Source organism: Bombus terrestris, chromosome 6 (genome assembly GCF_910591885.1).
Source record: "Bombus terrestris chromosome 6, iyBomTerr1.2, whole genome shotgun sequence".
NCBI classification, from domain to species: Eukaryota; Metazoa; Arthropoda; class Insecta; order Hymenoptera; family Apidae; genus Bombus; species Bombus terrestris.
Window position 1 is genome coordinate 4,728,829 of NC_063274.1, and position 19,629 is coordinate 4,748,457.

At 37.6% G+C, this 19,629-nt stretch overlaps 1 protein-coding gene across 6 annotated transcripts in view; it reads right to left on the bottom strand.

Annotated features, from left to right (window-relative positions):
* Positions 1-14,457, bottom strand: part of LOC100643077 (protein groucho) — a 113,853-nt gene extending 99,396 nt beyond the window's left edge. For 2 of the 6 annotated variants that reach the window (XM_012309210.3, XM_012309211.3), the window contains exons 1-2: positions 14,124-14,456; positions 7,966-8,169 (exon numbers count right to left, since the gene is read on the bottom strand). In XM_012309210.3, the coding sequence (XP_012164600.1) occupies positions 7,966-8,001 (36 nt within the window). In that variant the 5' untranslated portion in view covers positions 8,002-8,169; positions 14,124-14,456. Of the gene's footprint in view, positions 1-7,965; positions 8,170-14,123 lie in introns of all 6 variants that reach the window. The other 4 variants (XM_012309208.3, XM_012309209.3, XM_003395940.4 and 1 more) reach the window with 4 other exon arrangements.
* Positions 14,458-19,629: the final 5,172 nt, after the last annotated feature.

Sequence of the window (19,629 nt, forward strand, 5' to 3'; positions counted from 1 at the left end):
AAATCCTCTGAACGTGTATCGTAGTCCATCATTCGACGATGAAAAAGACCATTCGTCTGATTACGATTTCACGAAACGTCGTCGCGCACCGTATCCACCAGGCCAGCGACGGATTAATCAGCGAAACCATGCGGTTTCTTGCTCCCTCTGCGATTAATTAATCCTCGCGATTAATCACTCCAAGCGCTTTTCATCGACCAGCAGATCGTTTTTGTTCGTATTTTCGAGCGAAGGATATGCACGCGTATACACAGCCTGCGCGTTGTTTGCCGTGCGAAAAGAGGAGCACATAAAATTCACGGGACTCGCAACAATACGTTTCCTATAAACCTTTTTAATTTCAATTATGATAAACAACTGGCATCTATAGAATACGAAAACGAACTGTTTACAAACGATAATATCCATGTACACGCGTGCCGATAACGATATTATCGTAAATAATCCGAGCGCAAAAATTATTACGAGGAATTAATCCAATTGTCTGTTAACTGTTATTAACATAACACACATCACGTTTCTACTTTCACGTTTAAATACCCAACGCTTGTAAAAACAATACAATTTTTTACTCGACAAGAAATAATGTTTTTTAGGATCAAATAAACCGGAAAATACACACACATATCTGATTCTGTTAAAAATCCCGCTATTTACGTATTAAATAAAGATGGAAGCGTGTAAATACACGAGTACCGTGCCGGATGTATGTACAAAAATACTAAATTGCCAGATGCATCGAGCCAGAAATACCGAAAAATTTGTTTGATAACATATACAGGCGTGTGTATATTTCGTAAAAAGTGTATGCGCTGTATCGCGAGATATAACGTTCCAAAATGTATCGCCATCAATCGTGATCCGTATGTATAAAAACTGAATTACCAAATTCCTCTAACGTGAAGACAGCAAAATTTTCCGACTTGTTCACGACGGTGACTTGAAAGCATATACGCAAAAACTTTGGAACTTTTCCATTACTTTAAGACGAGTGGTGGTAAAACACGTGGACGAAAACCGACTCGAAATCTCCAAGCATTTTTATCGCCTGAAAGAACGAGTTCACGTTATATAATGATGTTAAACGTTAAGGCGAGAAACAAAGGCATTTAGAAATTGTAAGGATATCGTAACTATTCGTGGCAATTTTCTCGATGAGATCCAACGAAATTACGAGACTGCTTCTGTAATTCGAAGTACAGTACAGCTGACATATATCCACACTGATTCGCCAAAGTATTTCAACACCTATAAAAACTTTTTATGAATATATTACGCGTGTTACGCGAAACATTTCGAGATTTCATCAACGTTGTAACGAGACACGATTATCACGGTTATATTGGTAAAGTTTGAAACGGATCTGGAAATGTACGTAGGAGGTACAAGATATTTAACGCAAGTGTATGGCATATTTCGCAGAGCGAAAGATCATCAAATTATTTAAAAACTCAATTATCCATTACATTAATAAACTTCAATATATCCAACGGGACCATTTCCAATGCTCGTTATACGTTTCTTTTTTTCCGTTTCTTTACTAAATATACGTTTAAATCGATGTTTCAGATCGATCTTCAATTTGTTTATTTACCAATACGATCGCGACACTCGAATCTCGTTACAGCGTCAAAGAAATTCGAAAATGTTTCATACAACACGCACAACGTATGTACACGCGAAAGTTTTTTATAGTAGAAGCTGAAATATTTTCCTAAGTCATTGTACGTGGCAGAAACGCTATTCAACGGGGAAAACCGCATCTGCATCTGCCTCTTCCGCGAACGCATCTCCAAAGTATAAATTCGTCATTGGCATCCATTGTTACCAATCGGCCGTCTAGTATGACTTTTTCTATTTCAGAATCAAGTGACCCTCCGGCGAGCATTTCAATTTTCGCTCCTCGTTTCAATTCGGATGGGACGACTCGACGAACAATTAGTCGTCGTGCAATTTGATCAGCGATTGTCATCGGCGTATACCAGTATCGCCCCCCATCCCCACCCCCAATCCCAACCCCCATCGTCGTGGACGCACTGAAAAAACTCGCGGTGGAGAATCATTTTTATGTTGCAATTTCGCTTTTCTATCCGGATGCATTGTGGACCGACACGATTTTCGAGCACCATCTTAACGGTAAACGACGTTCGATTAAAAACGAAAATCTTTCCAATTTTTGCCTTCGTTTACACGTTCGCGTCGATAATGAATATGTATGATTTTACGTTAACGTCTAATGCTGCGAATCTTAATTTAAAAGTCGCTACTCGCAACGTGATTACGCTCATTTTTAATTACCGTTATTTTTATAGAAAATTTTATCGCTACCGCTACGTTCCAGTATTCTCTCGGCGATCGTAATACTTGAATCCTTAATATCTAATAATCTTTAATAAGCGAGAGTTTTGCAATCGTAACGTGCGAATCGCGACTTGCCAGAGGATTGGAAAATATTTTTTTAAAGGTAGTCGCGGTTATTTCTAACTCGTATTACGTATTTTCGTATGGAATTTTGTCGCAACGATTTCAACGCGATTCTGTTACAATACATTTGCTCGATATTCCAAAAATGATTGTCCATAAACGAACAGAAATAACGCAGAATTTAACGGAAATAACTACGTTTTTACAACCGATTGATCAGACGCAAATACACGCAGCTAATGTCTCATTGAGTATTCGGTTAATTACAGGTAATAACAGATTATAAGTTGAAATATATTTTTATGCGAATGTACGCGGTTAGGATCGTAATTGGTTGTTACAAAAGTCACGATTCGAAAAAGGTTGAGAGACACTGGTTGAACGGGAAACTTGGAAAGGATACACGGTATTCGGTAAAGATTTTGAAAATATTTATGGGATTCCGTGAGTATCGGTTTTTTCGTGCTTCGTAGATTCATCGTGATTATAACTTAAATACTTTAAAATAAGAGAAGACATCGAAAAACCGTCAAGTCCCACGTACAAACAGCATAAACGATTCACAAGATTGTGTATGCAGATGGAATACGAATGAATAAGCGAACGTTAGATAGAGTGAGAGAAAAAGGGGGAAAAGGTGAAGTGGTAGGGAAAGACTGAAAGAGAAGAAAGAGAGGAAGAAACAAAGCGCGTCCCTTTGTCCTTTGTTATCCTTTGCTAAAATCTATATATCAGCGTGATACATTTGCAAGGAGGCTGCAACTTTTCGTTAACGTGACATTTCTTTTCGCATCCTGTTTTCTCCCTCTTTTTTGCGTAATAAATATGTACATATCGTTGATCGATCAAACGTTCGTTCCGCGTAGATGTTACAAGTTCCAACCACAATGCAATTATACCGTATATCATTGCAGTACATTTCACATAATTGCAAAACACAATTGGATAATTATCAACGTAAAAAGAGAGAACATAATACGAAGTTGGAAACAATTCTGTATAATTTACCTTTAATATTTTCTAGTTTTATTTTCGAAGATTGAACTACATGCGGAAAGTGGGATATTTATCAAGTGGTAATTCATAAAACTTGGTGAAGAGAGAGAAAAAATTAAGATAAGTACAATCTTTGTCATAAATCAAGACAATTTTATAATTAAGTGTAATGATATTCGTTTATATGTATATAACTGTATTAAATGTCTTACGACTTATGGACAATAGCGCACGTATGAATGGTATGCCTGAAATCAACACGTTCATGCACAGTAGGTTGATTAGGTTCTTTACTTCCTCTATAGGACACGCTACTAGACAATCAAGGATAACAGTCATTACCGTGCCAGTTATTGTTTCTATTATCACCATCCGTTTGACAGCGGCAAGAGCAGAATCTACCGACACGCTTAAACTTATTTATCAAGATACGTATAATTACTTCCAGATGTTTAATTAAACGTGGCGATGACGACAATCGTAAACGTAAGCGTTCTTCTTCCTAGTTGGATAGTTGAATCGTTACGGAATTTTTATTTATTTTCTAAATATAAGAGGAGGAACATTTTTGAAGAATTATTAAAATTGTTAGATTTTGATCTATTAAGTAAATATTAAATTGATTAAATAAATATCATAAGACGAGTAATAGTTTACGTATTATGTGAATTCTGTAGAATCTTGCACTTTTGAATTTTTTATAAATGAATAAACATTCGCAATTTAATAATTATCAATGCAATTTAGTTAACTCACCATCTTGTCTTGCGATCAATTTCTTCGCTAAGTTTCTCAATTCGTTTCCTGAAATTTTGTCCATTGTATGTATAGAATTTTTTGAAATAAAAATACTTCGTAACGCGTGTCTCGTTCTTTCTTTCTTGTAACCTATATTTTCAATAATCTTTATGAATGACTTGAATCGTGTGTCATCTACGATTTGGCAAAGTAACGAGCGAACAACAATGTTCCATCGAGCAACTCCTGCTTTTATTATCTATCTCTTCTTCGTAAAGGCTCAAGTTACAGAGTTTACGAGCACAATGGTCGTAGCCGTCCCATCATTTATTTGGTTGCCAAGTGTAGAGAATGGGTCAGTTCTTAGCGCTTAGGATAGTGTTCGCTTCTATTATGACTACAGACCATCTATCATTCGCGATGGTAAATTCAAAATCAATTTCTTCGTCTCTAAACAGCGGATAAGCGAAGACCCCAACCGTAAAACTCTTTACATGTACATATTTGTAAATGTATATGCAGTCTTACGTTAAATCTTTAAACTTCTCTCAACTTAACATTCTCCGGGATACTCATCGATAATACTTTTAATACTTTGGACAAGCATTCGTTGGATCAATTGTATGAAATTATCTTCGATATAAATACAAATTTGGAAGAAATCGCGGATTAAATTATCCGTTTGTCGACAGAGAGTTAGTATCAATGTAACTTAACCGATTAATTTTAATTATCGTCCTGTTTACTTTAAGACAATTTTTCTATCACTTTACAACGAAATTAGTTCTTCGATGAACAAATAGTTTCTATTTTATCCTCCATACAGTGTACAATTAATTTCTACAACTATTCTGAAGAAGTTTCAATTTTTAACAAATGTATACAAGCACTTTTTATATTATTATACAGAATGTGTATATGGTTATGACAGCTTAGAGCGAAGGAGAATAAATTTCAATAGCTCGAGGATTAAACTTGAATCCTCCAGTGAACGAGTATGCAGTAATATTCGACTATGGTTAAACATTTAACTTTCACAATTGGCAAAATAAATTTATTACGACGAAGATTAGCTATCGACAAGGTCAGTAATAAAAAAGCAGAACAGTTGAATCATTTTTTTTTTAAAGAAGAATTACATACATATCGAATAGGAATGAAACGAACTCTACGCATGGCAAGAGTTGGTAGATAGAACAGATACCAATCGGATCGAATGTTGTGCAACGACGCGTACACATTCGACTTCTATGAATAGAATAAACCGCGTATTATTGCAAGAACGATTTTACTCTTTAAGAATCCTCATGAGGAAATTATTGAACCACTTTGTGCCCCTTGAACGGCGCCACATTAGCGCCAATAAGCAAACAACCGGCAAGTGTACCCACATATCAACGGCACCAGCACCAACCAGCAGCTTCTACGAACGGCAATTGTTGTACGTTGACTTGTCCTCTCTCTCTCTGTCTCTCTCTGTCTCTCCCTCTATAAATAATCTCTATAATTTCTAGAGGCCTCCTGTGTCAGCGAATTCTCCGGTGGTCTCGTTTCGCATAAAGGACTTTGAGCTTATGTGACGCGTGAAATTATAACGGCGGTGAAAAAGTAAAAAAGAGGGCGGCCAGGCCAAAGCATTCTTTGAATAGTGGAATTATTTGCAGTAAGAAAATGAAAATGCAAAGGCGACCGGTTAAAGCGCGTATAAAGGAGAATGCTTTTTCTACTATGACCCTGCAATTATATTATTCCGTGCCGATCCTTTCTTCCGTAAACTTCATAACCGCCATTTGGTTTATTCTTTGCAACGAGCCGGTGTGAGAAGAGGAGAGAACGAGGAAGCGAGAGAAAGAGAGACAGAGAAAACACGAGTGCCGGTGGTGGTGCAGGGATGTGGCTGCAGCAAGGCTTAACTGCGAACCGAGAAAAACGTGAAAATCCAGACGAAACAAGGATATTTACATATGCAACCGTGTTCGAGTGATATCTCACGTGGCTACCCGGATGCTAACCATCTTAGAGGAAACGTTTGAAAAAGGGCGTAACACAGGGCTGTTTCGAGCTCGAGTAACGAGATACACTGTCGCGGATGAATAAAATCTAGCAACGAGAAAAGTAACATCGACCCGGTAAAGTTTTCCTGCGCGAAGAATTCTGAACGAACGCTTAATAGTTCAAACAATGAACAAAACGGTGAATTAAAATTGAAGGCATCCCATAAGTGGGCACATGAAAGGGGAAAGAGGATAATATGGGCCACCGGCAACGCCGCGATAGTGTTAGAGCAACTGACGGGGTAACTACTTTGAAAAGAAAAGTTGAAAGCTCACGAGCACCGGCGCCTTTTCTTCTTCGCTCGTAGAAGTACTTAAGGCGCTTCTCTCCCGGTTCATCGTGATATCAATATTATAGAAAGAAATGAAATTTCAAGTTTATATAATAAATCTTTCCTTTTCTGGTTTCTTTCCCCTTCGCTTCAGGAAACGCGTAACACATTCGCGATTAATCGTAGAAATCTCCCGATTTACTGGCAGAAAAAATAAATTTCAGGTACGTACGATAAATCCTACCTTTTGCTCGTTTCCTCCATTTCACAAAACCCATAATTCACACAACGAGATCCCCTCTTTTCACTTACTATTAGCAACATGTTGCCCTGGTTTGTCGTCGTTTTGCACGTGTACTGCGTCCGTGGTAATCCTTAGTATTTATATATTAGTTGAAGTTATTTGATATCAAAAAAATGTAAATATTTCGACTTTCTTATCTGTGCTAAAAGAGTACAGAAGAAACTTGTATAGAAACAAAAAATTAACAGAACAAATATTATTAGAAAAAATGGTATCGAAATACGCTATTGTTACGTACAACATCTTTGTAACGTCATATTTTCCACCTTCCTATATTATCCATTTCGTGTAGATTGCATAGAATATAGAATTATTGAAAGAAACATAGAGCTGCGAGATTATTTTACGTTACTCGAATACCTTAGAGGTTCTGAAGTTTAAGAAGCTTACTGCGTTCAGAACTTATATAGTTGATAATGTTCCGATATTAAGGAAAACAATCACAACGCTAATATTTCTAAAATTCTACACCGAGGACGCTCTCATCGCCAAAATAATTCACAATGAACGTTTATTTAGATTACTCTTGCGTGGTAGAACTTTTTTCAATACCCAAGTCAACAACGCGTTCGTGCAAACATTCCTTCCAGCCGGAGTACTTGCCGCGACACCATAAAGCATACATTATAAAAATTTCCCCGAGGAAAAGAAAATTACAAAAATTAGCGGTTCCAAGGTGAAACTACGTCGGGCACAATAAAAATTGGCTAAGTTCGCGGTATCTCGAGTTACAGGAGAGAGTAACGCCCGCACCTCTCGTAATTTCGACCGCGACAACTATGTTTCACTCGCCGTCTGTGAAACTTGAAAAAGACGACGATAAAAAAAATAAAACAAAAGGACGCGTCTTTCATTTGTTCTTTTCTTTTTTTTTTTTAATTTCCATTTTCTTTTATTTTATTAGAGCTTATTTTATTTCTACTAGAACCTCGCTTGTTCGAACAGATAGAAAAACAAAACAGTTTCTATAGTCTTCTTCATTCATACTGAATTAAAAGAAATCATTATCGCTATAGGAATTCGTATAACGAATACGATCGTACAGAGGCTCACCTATCAATTCGTACATGTACGTGGTGAAACTGATCGTTCCTTTGTTCGCATAATCGAACTGCGGATAAAGAAAATTCTACTCGATCGAATGGAATTGTATTTTGTTCTTGTTAAAATTACTTACGGGAGCGGCTGGGTGTCTCGCCGGCGCGGGGTACATCTTAATTGTGACTAAATACTCCGCAAGAATCACACGCGTCCGCAATGTCCTTTGTACACGGTCATTTCATGATCCATTCCCTGGCTCGATCTTTGCAGTAACATTCTCAGGATCTTGGAGGAACGCCAACGGTCTTCCCTCGATGTTCAGCATCAAGATCTTCGCCAACTGCAATTATAACACGACACGATTTGTTACTTTGAACAAAACCAAGGTGTTTCGTAAACTTCTTCCTGAGAATACGTGATTTCGCGTGACGTTCTTGCTTTTCTTAGAACCAAATCATTAGTCTTACATAGTCATTTACATGTTTAGACTATAGCAGGTAGTTTTCAACCTCCCGATGAGATTATAAGTTTTGGACTAGTTTTTAATCGCTCGCTGAGATTATATGGATAACATGAATATGCATAAGTCTCTTAGAAAGCAATTCGATCAACTCCACTTTTACTGAATTTCTCAATCTCTTTGCTATTTACGAAAATATAGATAATCTTTAAACGTTCGATCTTAGTATTCGATATAATCTTATATTTATATGAAATATATATGTATATTCTCTGATTTTAATGAATAAGATATTTTAAAAATGACAGAGTGTCCGAAGAGATACAAACGTTACAAAGAAGAAAGTAGAAGAGCAGATTTAATTTTTAATTAATTTTATTCATCGCGAGTATAATTTAACATTAACTGTTAAAACTATTAGTTTGAGATTTTTCCCTTTCTGTATCGTAAGTATTAGAAACATACAGTTTTTAGTTATTTATTCGGACAAAAATAACTGTATATTATACATATCGGTTTAATTATCCGCTATATAAAATATGAGAAGTAAATTTCCAGAGTTTACAGTTTTATAACAATGGAAATTATTTCTTAAAATTCTTGCTAAAACCAAGATGATCATACTCTATTGATAATAAATTACGCTGGTAATTACAGTTTAAATATTCAATGGGTTACCACTGTAAAAGTTGGATAATTAAAATTGCGCATACATTAACTACACTATCGCGTCGCACAGACACGAACGATATACCGAACCCGGCGAGCAATTCGTAGTAGCAGAAAGAAGACCGTAAAACAGCAAGTTATGTGCATTTATGTTCATCGAGAACGAGAGAAATTTTCAGTAATCAGCGAAGGATTCTGAACGACGTTAAATTAATTTGTATCAATCACTATCACACGCTGAATACGATTATTCGTATGAAGATAAAATCAACGTCGCGAGTATAAAAATACGAAGTGCTATAACTTAAAATTCCCGATCAACTTTAACAACGATATTTCATATTCCTCGTACGAGCACGTATGACATGGAAACTATCGAAAAATGCATGAAAATAACTGTAAGCTTAATGTACGAAAAAAATAAAAAAAATAAAAGCCATCTCCCATTTTCAATTTTCATAGGGCGGAAAAATTTTCAGCTACGCATCGCATATGAATTTCGAAATTATTTATATGGCCGTGATGCGTGTGTATGCGGTTTCATGAATCTGGCCGATCAATTTATCGTTCGATTTACGAGCCATGTAAACCATGCTCCGTCACCATTTCGAGAACATTTATCCTAATCTCCAAGGCATGTTTCTAACGCAAGGCGACAAAGAACGAAGAGAAAAGTAGGAGTAAAAAAATTAGGAATAAAAGAACGGGAGGAGGAAATGGAGCAGCAAGGAGAAAAAGGAGATAGGAAAAAGTAAGTGCGCCCAGCGCGCCCTCTCGTTTAAACCAAACGTAAAGCTGTTTCACGAACGAAATGTCACGTACGGAAATTGTGTTGTATTTAAAAAAAAAATTGTTTTAGGTAAACAGTTTACTTCCACTTTCTTGTGTCCAACACTTACGTTACGAACGCATTTAATTATCGATTAAAAATGGCGACGTATCGTGGAACGATATATCGAAATATCGATAATGGCGGACGACGAACAAATGACTCGTTATAACCTATTAGCGATGCATGAATTTAATTCAACCGTAGGGAATGGTAATTCGGGAAAATTAAAGTATAAACGATCGACTAGCTGAATTAATTAAACAAATTAAAAAAGATCTCGTTACTTGTACGATTTATTTACCTATACCTACTCGCCGACGATAATATAGATGTTCCTTTTGTTTTTCTAATATCGCGTATAATCTCCGAAGTTCGTAGACATCAGGAATTTAACGTATATCTCGCGATAATTTGCACGTGTAATTTACTTCTCTATGACTTTAACACGCTATACCGTTCGGAATTTGAGACAGGTAATTTGATTTGTCGAATTAAATGGGTCATTCGATTATTTAAATGGCTCGTGTCACTTTTCAAGAAACTAGATTTCTCCGAGTATTTGAAGTATTTGAAAAAAATTTCATATAATTTAAATATCTGAAATCTCTTTATGTTTTCTTCAAATCGAATTAAGAACTTAGTGAAGATTATAACCTCATGATCGACCGTTATGGATTTCACGCATGATTCATAATACACACAAAAACTACATCAAAACAAAATATCACGTTACTCCTCGTTAATGACAAATTAGCAAAACTCGAGATGATTTATAATGTTTACAAAACATGCTAACATTACAAGTAAACAAAAATGTTAAAATAAATATACATTCGTGTACCAGTATATATACGAGTATTAATGGCTTGCATTAGGGCAATTTGGATCTTCCTCAAGTAATTTTCACATAATAAATCAGTTATATGAAACGAAGTTCGCGCATGTGCGAATTATGTACATATGTATTAAATAACGAAGCGCAGCACTGTTTATGACAGCTATACATGCAAATTCAGAATTGAAAGTGACTGAATAATTTAAAATACCGGAATGAAAACGTTCAGGAATAAAACGTAGTGGAGTATAAAATTTTTCATCGAAACGAAGGATTTCGTTGTTGTCATCATTTCCACATTGACATACGAGGCGATTTCACACACGTGCACGTGTCATTACGGGCTCTTTGTAACGCCGGATGATGTTTCGTGTAACATGAAAATGGAGTCATGTAACTCCGTTAACAGACCATTCTCCACGGATAATATATTTCACAAGCGATGTATAATGGAGCGGGCGTACGTGAAAAACTCGCAGCCAAATTTGAACAGTCATTTCCATCAATTTGCAATATACGGATATGACGAAACGATGAAAACTTTCAGCAGTTTAACTCGCGACGCCTTTATGGCCTGTTTTCTATCGCCCGATGTAATAACATACAGATCGGAAATAATCACCGGCCAAAAATTTACGATCATTTCTTTAGTTGTGGTTACACTAAATTTTCGGCTAATTTTATCATTCAAGATTAATACCATGGATACATCAGTAATCGTTTTCTTCATTTCAATAGATTTTTAATTAAGGAATTAGCAAAATTTTAAACTGACCTTTTTAAATCCCAAAGATCTATGAAATACGCGGAGACTTCAAATCTGACGTTGTACATAACCTAAATGTGCTCCCGCAATTATTCGAATACTTGTAGAAATCGTTTATAAATATATTATGTGTATTATACAAAATATGTTAAAATTTCTGATACTGTAATAAGATTTGACTATCATAATTACATGGGTAAAGTTTGAAACAAATCTGATAATGTGATATAGAGCAATGAGTCATAGAAGCTATAAGATATTTTTTAGCGCAACTAAGTACATATTTCCCAAAGATCATAAAAATATCCAGCGGTCAGTTATTTATTATATTGAAATAACCTTGACATATTCAGCAACACCATTTTTAGCACTTATACGCTCTACATTTATGCTACATACTAACTCATGTTACATATGACTAATATAACGTACAATAATAACGTATTGGAAGTAAATATCTTACAACTTCTACACACATTCTCGGATTAATTTCAATTCTTTTCGATGCAAACATGAAAATTGGTTGTGTCTCATTACATGATAATGAAATTCTCAAATATTTTATATAACACGTATATACGATGAAAACATAACATATAGAATATACAATACACATACATAATACATATATTTTATACGGCAAATGCAAAAATATGTAAGTATGTACATACATACTTTCATAAGCTATTATTTCTAGGAAGAAAAATTTGCAGGAGACGATCGATATTTCGAATACGTATCTTCAACGTTTCTACCATTCGTCAAACAATCCGAAGGTATATGCGACGCGAGACAAAACGGTTGAGCTGTGTGCTCAGATGAAATTCGTGAAAAGGAAAATAAACAAGCATAACGTTGCAGCTGTTCAAAGACACCTATACGTCCGGTTGAAGGAAGGGAACCTATTACCGGACACAGCAGTGCACGGGCAAGTCACGAAGGAAGTTATCACGAATCTCGCTTAATCGCCATTAAGATCCTTAATCACGCGATCTCCGTGATTCTTTTCCCTCGTGATCGTTATCGCGACATGGTCAAGTACCGACGCGCGTGCTGCACTCTGCAACTTAAAGGATTTCCCACAGTAACCCGCGCATTAACGAAATTACGGTTTATCGACGGGAACCAATAGCGTAGCGTGCGACTTGGCTACGTGATGCGCGCGCGTGTGTGCGCAGGCACGTGTCATCGATAAATGGTTGACACTTTATTCGGTTAATTAACATTTAAGCAAAAAATTATGATGAACCATAACGTTAATAAGCGATACTGGTTAATGGGCCATTATTATACTGTAACGTCTAGTATGTATTAGGTATGTAAATATCGATACAAGTACTATAGTTGATTTATAAGAAGGTCGAGCATTTAATCGATATTATTAAGGTTTAATACTTAAATATTCAAATATTTATAACGCATACACATCGTCGGTATAATAGTAAATAAACAGCACCATTTTCCCTTTCTACTTATTTTCTTCCTTGTATTATTACAGTTAATCGTATATCTAATAAGTTTATTGGCCGTTAAAGTAATGTATATGGAAATGCCATGGTAAAAGAAGAAAAATGCATAGTAACAGATCTAAGAAGCCGACCAACGAAGAAAGTAGCGAGTAAAACGTGTCGATTGTCTGGATGATTTAATGAGCCATGTACGGTTGATTCGCGATTACCCCCTCCCCCGCCGCCGCTTGTAGCTAACTCCCATTCCCGCTACCGTCGTATCTCTTTCCAGTAATTTACTTCGCAGCTGTGTCGCATCGAAGGTGCTGCCAGTGGTACTGCTTATTAAACTGAGAAAGAGCGAAACTCGTCACTGACTTCTTTCAAATTAGTTTAATAGACGCCGGTTAACGGTTAACCCTACAATGCTTCATATTTTCGTGTTACGATCTCGTTCTCGTTTTAACGAACTAAATCATTTTCATCGTTTTAAGAAATACTTTAGTATAAAATTAGACTTGAAATCGAGCACGTTATCAACAATTTTATTTAATGATTTGCAAAAAGTTAAGGAGTGTTTCAAAGACAGAGAAACGTAATTGAAACGAAAATAACCCGAAAGACACAAGATTAAACAGGTGCTGCAATGTTCTGACGGTCGAAAGATCGTCTTATCGTTTAAAACATCAGGCCGATTAAAATCAGATTTAACCAGACGACATGTACCCGCAACTACGTCGTTTTCGAACACGTAATTTCCGGCGCATCGCGAAAAGCTATTGAAATCTGCTAACATTTCTATAATTACCGGCCATTTGAGTTGGCAACGAACTGAGCAAAGCAACTGAAAGCAATTATCAAGGTTAATGTTACACGGTACCGTGTTGTTGATAAGTTCGCCTACACGATGATATTACCACCATGTGACAATGTATATAAACGATACAAAGTAAATTAATGACACTATTTTCGAAAACGGAAAACATCAACACGGTTTGTTGATGGTTTCTGTACAAAAGGTTACCCTTATAGGTTGTCATTTCATATGGAGAATTATATCGCACGTCGTTAAACAAATAATAAACCGGGCTATCGGCTATAATTGCCGACTATCACGATTTTGAACAATTAGCATTTCACGAGAACAGAATCGACGATGAAGCGTTTGTGTTTACACAAAAATCTATCGCGAACACGTTAAACGACGCGGCAAACAATAATTTCTCCCATTGGCAACAGACGAATCGGGAATGGTCAATAGAAAAAGCTGTCAGTAAATAATACCTCTACTCGTGACTCCTTTCCTGCTTCTTGCGTTTCGTTTTCTCAGGAGATACGTCCTTAATCCACCTTGGCACTATGCGAAAAAATATAACCGACACACACCGATGATCTCTATGCACTATCACAAACACTTTATGTATATATGTGTAGTCCAAAGAAAAAAAGAAAACGCGTGCACAGTGTCACACATATACAAATATGTACATATATCGAACGTATAAAGCGTCGAGACGAATCGCGAACGTCACAACCGCACCGTACAACGAACGACGCTCGACTGCGAGCCGGGTACCGAAGTGGATGACGGGAAACGTGTGAACGCCGCTTGCCGCCGCGGCGAACACCAATGAGCGGCTACTAACACTATCTATCGCGGCAACGACACTGACACACCAATAAGGGGACACGAATATACACAAAGGAGCGGAATGCCCGTCTCTTTTCTTTTCATAGTCCATCCTTCTTCGACTCGTTTCTCAGTTCGTCGAGTCAAGGGCGTCGACCGACAGGGGCGATTCGTTGTTTCCTTATATCAAAGAAACCAATAATGGCAATAATGGCTAATTTCATAATAATTATGAAATTACAAGTTTTCTTCTCTTTCAATGATACGACCACAACATCCGTCGAGCAAATTCGTTCTACTGTTGAAAACGGTCCACGAAAGATCGCACCCAATGAGGCTTCTATTATCGGAAATTGTAATACCTATTTAACTTACTAATACCACGCCGCTAATGTCTTACGCTCTTGCAGCAACTTTTTACCGAAGTTTTGTCACGACTTTTTTCTTACCCGCCTAAGAGAACGAAAACAATATTCCGACTCATATTTCGCATAAGAAACAAAGCAATTTAATTTCATATAATTCTTCTACTAACTTTTAACGCGTGTTTACGCGTGTTTTTATTTTGTAATGTATGCAATCAATATGTAACGGATATCGTACTAGATCTTTTAATTCGTAGAAATATCCGGCTTTTCTGTTACATTTGCGCCCTTTGTCACGGTTGCTCGACACATAATTCCTCACTTTAAAAAAATCTTTATCGACACCCCTGCTTTTGGTTATCTCACTCGCACTCGGTACTAGTATCCTCCCAGTTGCCATCCTCCTCGCACACACACAGTAGATGCGACATATCGTGCGATCTCTGTCGCGCCTCGGTGTTTCTTGATCTTCTACCTCTTCCCGCCATTTTGTGTCTCACTTATTCGTTCCATCCCCAAACTTTCGACCTCTGTCTTACAGGTGCACCGCATCATCGCTATCGTTGTTTCGCTCGCACCTATCTTTTGTCATACATATGTCTCTCGCGTTCCGTCTCTATTCATCTTCTTCACCCTCTCGTTTTCGGCTCGTCTCACTTTTAACCGTGTATACCGCGATCGTCGCGTCTGCGTTCCTTCAGCCACCGGTAGAACAACAGAGACCACCTCTCTGTGCTTGTCCTGCTTACACTTAACTGCAACGAGGCGCAGAAGGAGGAGTACCGGAACCAAGTGCCGAACGTTGCTTGTGTGTCGCGTGTACGGAGTGTCGGCAGCGCGCATAGGACAAAGACAGAGTGAGTCAAAGTGCTAGAGCCGGACAACACGAGTCAACCGGCAATGTAAGGAGAGACCTTTAGGTGGGTGCAAGTGGCGTGATAGTGTAGGTGATATTCCAAGCGTAGTTGAGAGCGTGTGTGTGCTCATCATATTACACACTGCTCATACATCGTGTCTGCTGCACTTTGAGGGCGCGAGGAGATGAATCCTCGATTCGGTTAAACGCCCGCCAACTGGGGATGTTCTAAATCAGGCTGTCTACCTGCGACTCGGCTTTCTGAAATTCCAATACCCATATTCCTCTCTCCCATCGCGCAGAATACGAAACAGTTTGTAGATGAAACACATATAATCGTAAGAATCGTGCTCGTCACAGTTAACAAGGATCTGTATGCAGATGGCGGGAATGGAGGAAAGATTCGAAACGTCGTGATATATTTTTATTAACGAGAGAATGTGGGAGTGAGTGAGTGAGAGAGAGAGAGAGAGAGAGAGAGAAAGACAGACAGAGTCGTAATATTAACACATCAATGACAATATGAAAATGCATTTAGTACACCTTTACGCGAGCGTTATTCTGTTTATTGACACATCAATTTCAAGAATGTAATAACCGTAAAACGTTTAGCCTCAGTAATATATAGCGGATAAATGAAATATCACGTGATTAAACGCCGACTGAAATTGCTGTTACTCCGCCCTTTGGAATCTGCTGCATTTATTGTATCGATTCGCTTACTTCGAGGAGGAAAATTATGTTATATCCACGATAGCAGTTATAAAGCGGTGAGCGCGGGTGTGATGGTGGAGGTGCAGCCAGGAGGCGAGTAAACAGCCGAAGAAAACTTTGTGGGCGGATTAGCATGGTAGGTGTCGGTGGGATATCATAAAACTAGTTTGAGAAGCACAAGGCACACCCTCCGCTGTACCGAAGGATTTCATTCCATAGGATTTCATTCAGTCCACATTGCCACGGTAGACAGACATTTTTCGAAGAGAACTCCGACAAAGTGCTTTGAAAGGACGGATTAAAAGAGAGAAAAGTTCTCTGTTACTTCGATTTTCTTTAATATGACTTTGCTCGCCATAATTTCGGAGCTCGAACTCATCCAATTAAGACCAACGAACGGTTTTTATTGCGACAGCTTGTTCGATAGCTCGGACTGTAAAGAAACAGTACTTGAACATTTGGTTAATTTACCTTTAGAACTTTTTGTCTCACTGCTTGACATGTATATATTTTAAGCGTAATTATATGTTCTATTATAAATATATAGAGTAATTAAGAAAGACAGAAACGTTATAACTTATAATCAGTCGGATTTTAATATTAATAAAGAATTAATAAGTGTGTTATTTGGAATAACTAAACATGCAAACGACGTAATTAGTCCATACAATGTAGTATACGATCTATACAATATATGTCAAAACTTTTTCCAGTTTTTTCATCTAAGAATTCCAGCATCCTTCCCACGTCTGTGCGGAACAATCACTACGTCTTCATTTTCTTCCATATCCGCATTCTACGAAGACTTCATAAGAAACAAAATTAAACTGACAAAGACACAAGTGTCTGGAAATACTTATGGATAGTAACTTTTCTTTACAATTGTTTTCTACAAGGGATTATTTAATACTTTGTAACAGAATTTATGACAGAGCTACCTATCTACATTTAAATTGTCTTTTTACTCTAAAACGAGTATTCGGATATTTTTTGCTAAACGAAAGTTAAAGATTAATATTACAAAATAGATAATAGTAATATATATGAAAATTATATTATAGAGAAACTAGTTGTTGTTAGTCCAAAAATGACAAAGTATACTCTGGCGTTCAAGTCTGTCCATTTCTCGTTAAGTTAACCACGTACGAAAGCAACATGACACATATATGCTCATTTACTTATTCCTATTCGACTGTCAGTGTCGTCGCAGAAGTATCCACGAGTGTGTTATGCGCGCTGAGCACACAGTAAACGCAGATGTACATGTACATATACAATGTCTTTCCCTCCATCTTTCTCTCTCTCTCACCCTCTTTCATTCCCACCTTTGGTGCATTGTGCTTCGGTTCTCGATCCCTCTTCCGAGCCCTTACCGCAAGCCGCAGCCCACTACACTTTTGCACGAACACGCGCGCGTTCATTATCAACGTACAACGTCGTATAACCATATTTACGTAGCGCCGGTGGTCACCCACACGGTCGCAACGTGCAATGAGGTTGCAAAGAAACGACTTGTGCACAGAAACGAAATGCTATTTGTCGGTATACACAAGAAACATGTGAAAGGGGAAGAGAGATAAATAAAGTCAGAGGAAAGGATGAAACGAGACAGAGAAAGGCCATAAATGCAATTGGAAACCTTTAGCTGATATATTCGCGGAACTTCCCGTGCCGTTTTGTAGTCAGAAAGGAAACAATGCGTTTCTTAAAATAATAAGTCGTGCCTTGGTCGCCTGCACGATTTCGTTTTACCGATACCTAAGTACGTTGTGAATGAAATGGTGGGGACTGCGTGATTTCCTACTCCGCTTCCACCGGTATTCTTGTGATAATTACGACCAATGATTAATCGTTTATTTAAACTAGCTAACAAGCTAACTCGAAAGCTCGCGTTTCTTTCTTTCTTCCTCTCTCTCTCTCTCTCTCTCTCTCTCTCTCACTCACTCTGGAACTATCGTTCACCGGACATCTACATAATTTCCTCTTAAATTACGTGACAGAGAAAACAACGGAGTATATAAGTAAACGTCTTTGCGTACGCACACGAAATTACTGGTTTCTTATCGCGTGACTAATAACGGAAGCAACGACGGATGTTGAAGACCATCGTAATTTCACTAGTAATTGGATCAAATACGTTGTATTACAGTTGAAAGTCGATGTCAAGAAAATCGATATGTCTTTTGTATCGCGATATACAACTGGGGCGCATGCGACGATGTATCAAAGCTGAGCAGCAACGTAAGACGATATTATGTTGATGTGAGGATAGAACAATGGAGCGTGTCTCTAGGATGTTTTAAATATAAAACTGTCGTATTTTTGCTGGAAGCATCGTTGGCACAAGTCGCCTTAAGTTGCTTCCCTAAAGAGTACTACCGTTCTTAAAGTATACCACGCTGGAATCATCTACTACCGGCGTCGTAAAAGGGTCTATATATCTAACTTGCACCACTCCGGTGAACACGAACCTCTGAAAACCTGTAAAACACGCGAACCGTCCGGATAATCATTCTTCCTACGGGGAACGACTCGCTCCTGAGCTACGTCTCTCGTCAAAGATAAAAAAAGGAACTGGTTAATGGGATAGGACGGTCTTATCTTGAGTGTTTGAAATGTTCGCGATATCGTATTTTCACAGTACCGACTACGTTCGCTCAATATTCGTATGGTAATTAAGTAGCAGAGGGATTCCTTTATCATGTCTCGTTTATACGCGTTATCAGCGTACAAACGTTACAGAATTCTTCAACTACTTCCTCCCAATAACTTATTAACCATGTTTCTTAACAATACTTCTACTCGTTTTATAACGATGGGAACGAAAATCAAACTTTGAACGTAATACTTTCCTTTCTCGATTCGATCTAAATCGCGGTAAGCAGGCCAGCTTAAAGTCTTTGTATCGTACGTTCAGATCGAGTATGTACTTATTTTCTTTTATGATGGATTTATCATTGCTTATGTTTTAATAATCCTTGCAAGCACCAATTATGCGTGCGTTACGATTGACAAGATTGCGCGCGGAATATACATATATAATTCGAATACATAATTTAAGAAGCTTTCGTCCTATCACAATAACAAAGTTATGCTCTTCAAATAACTTCGCAGTTCTTTGGTCTGTATATCATGTCTCTCGCAATCTTACGTTTTTACCATGGCAAGACGTTGCGAACAAAGTCTTCAAAGGAAATCATAGAGTAGTTCTCTCTCGAGTTACAA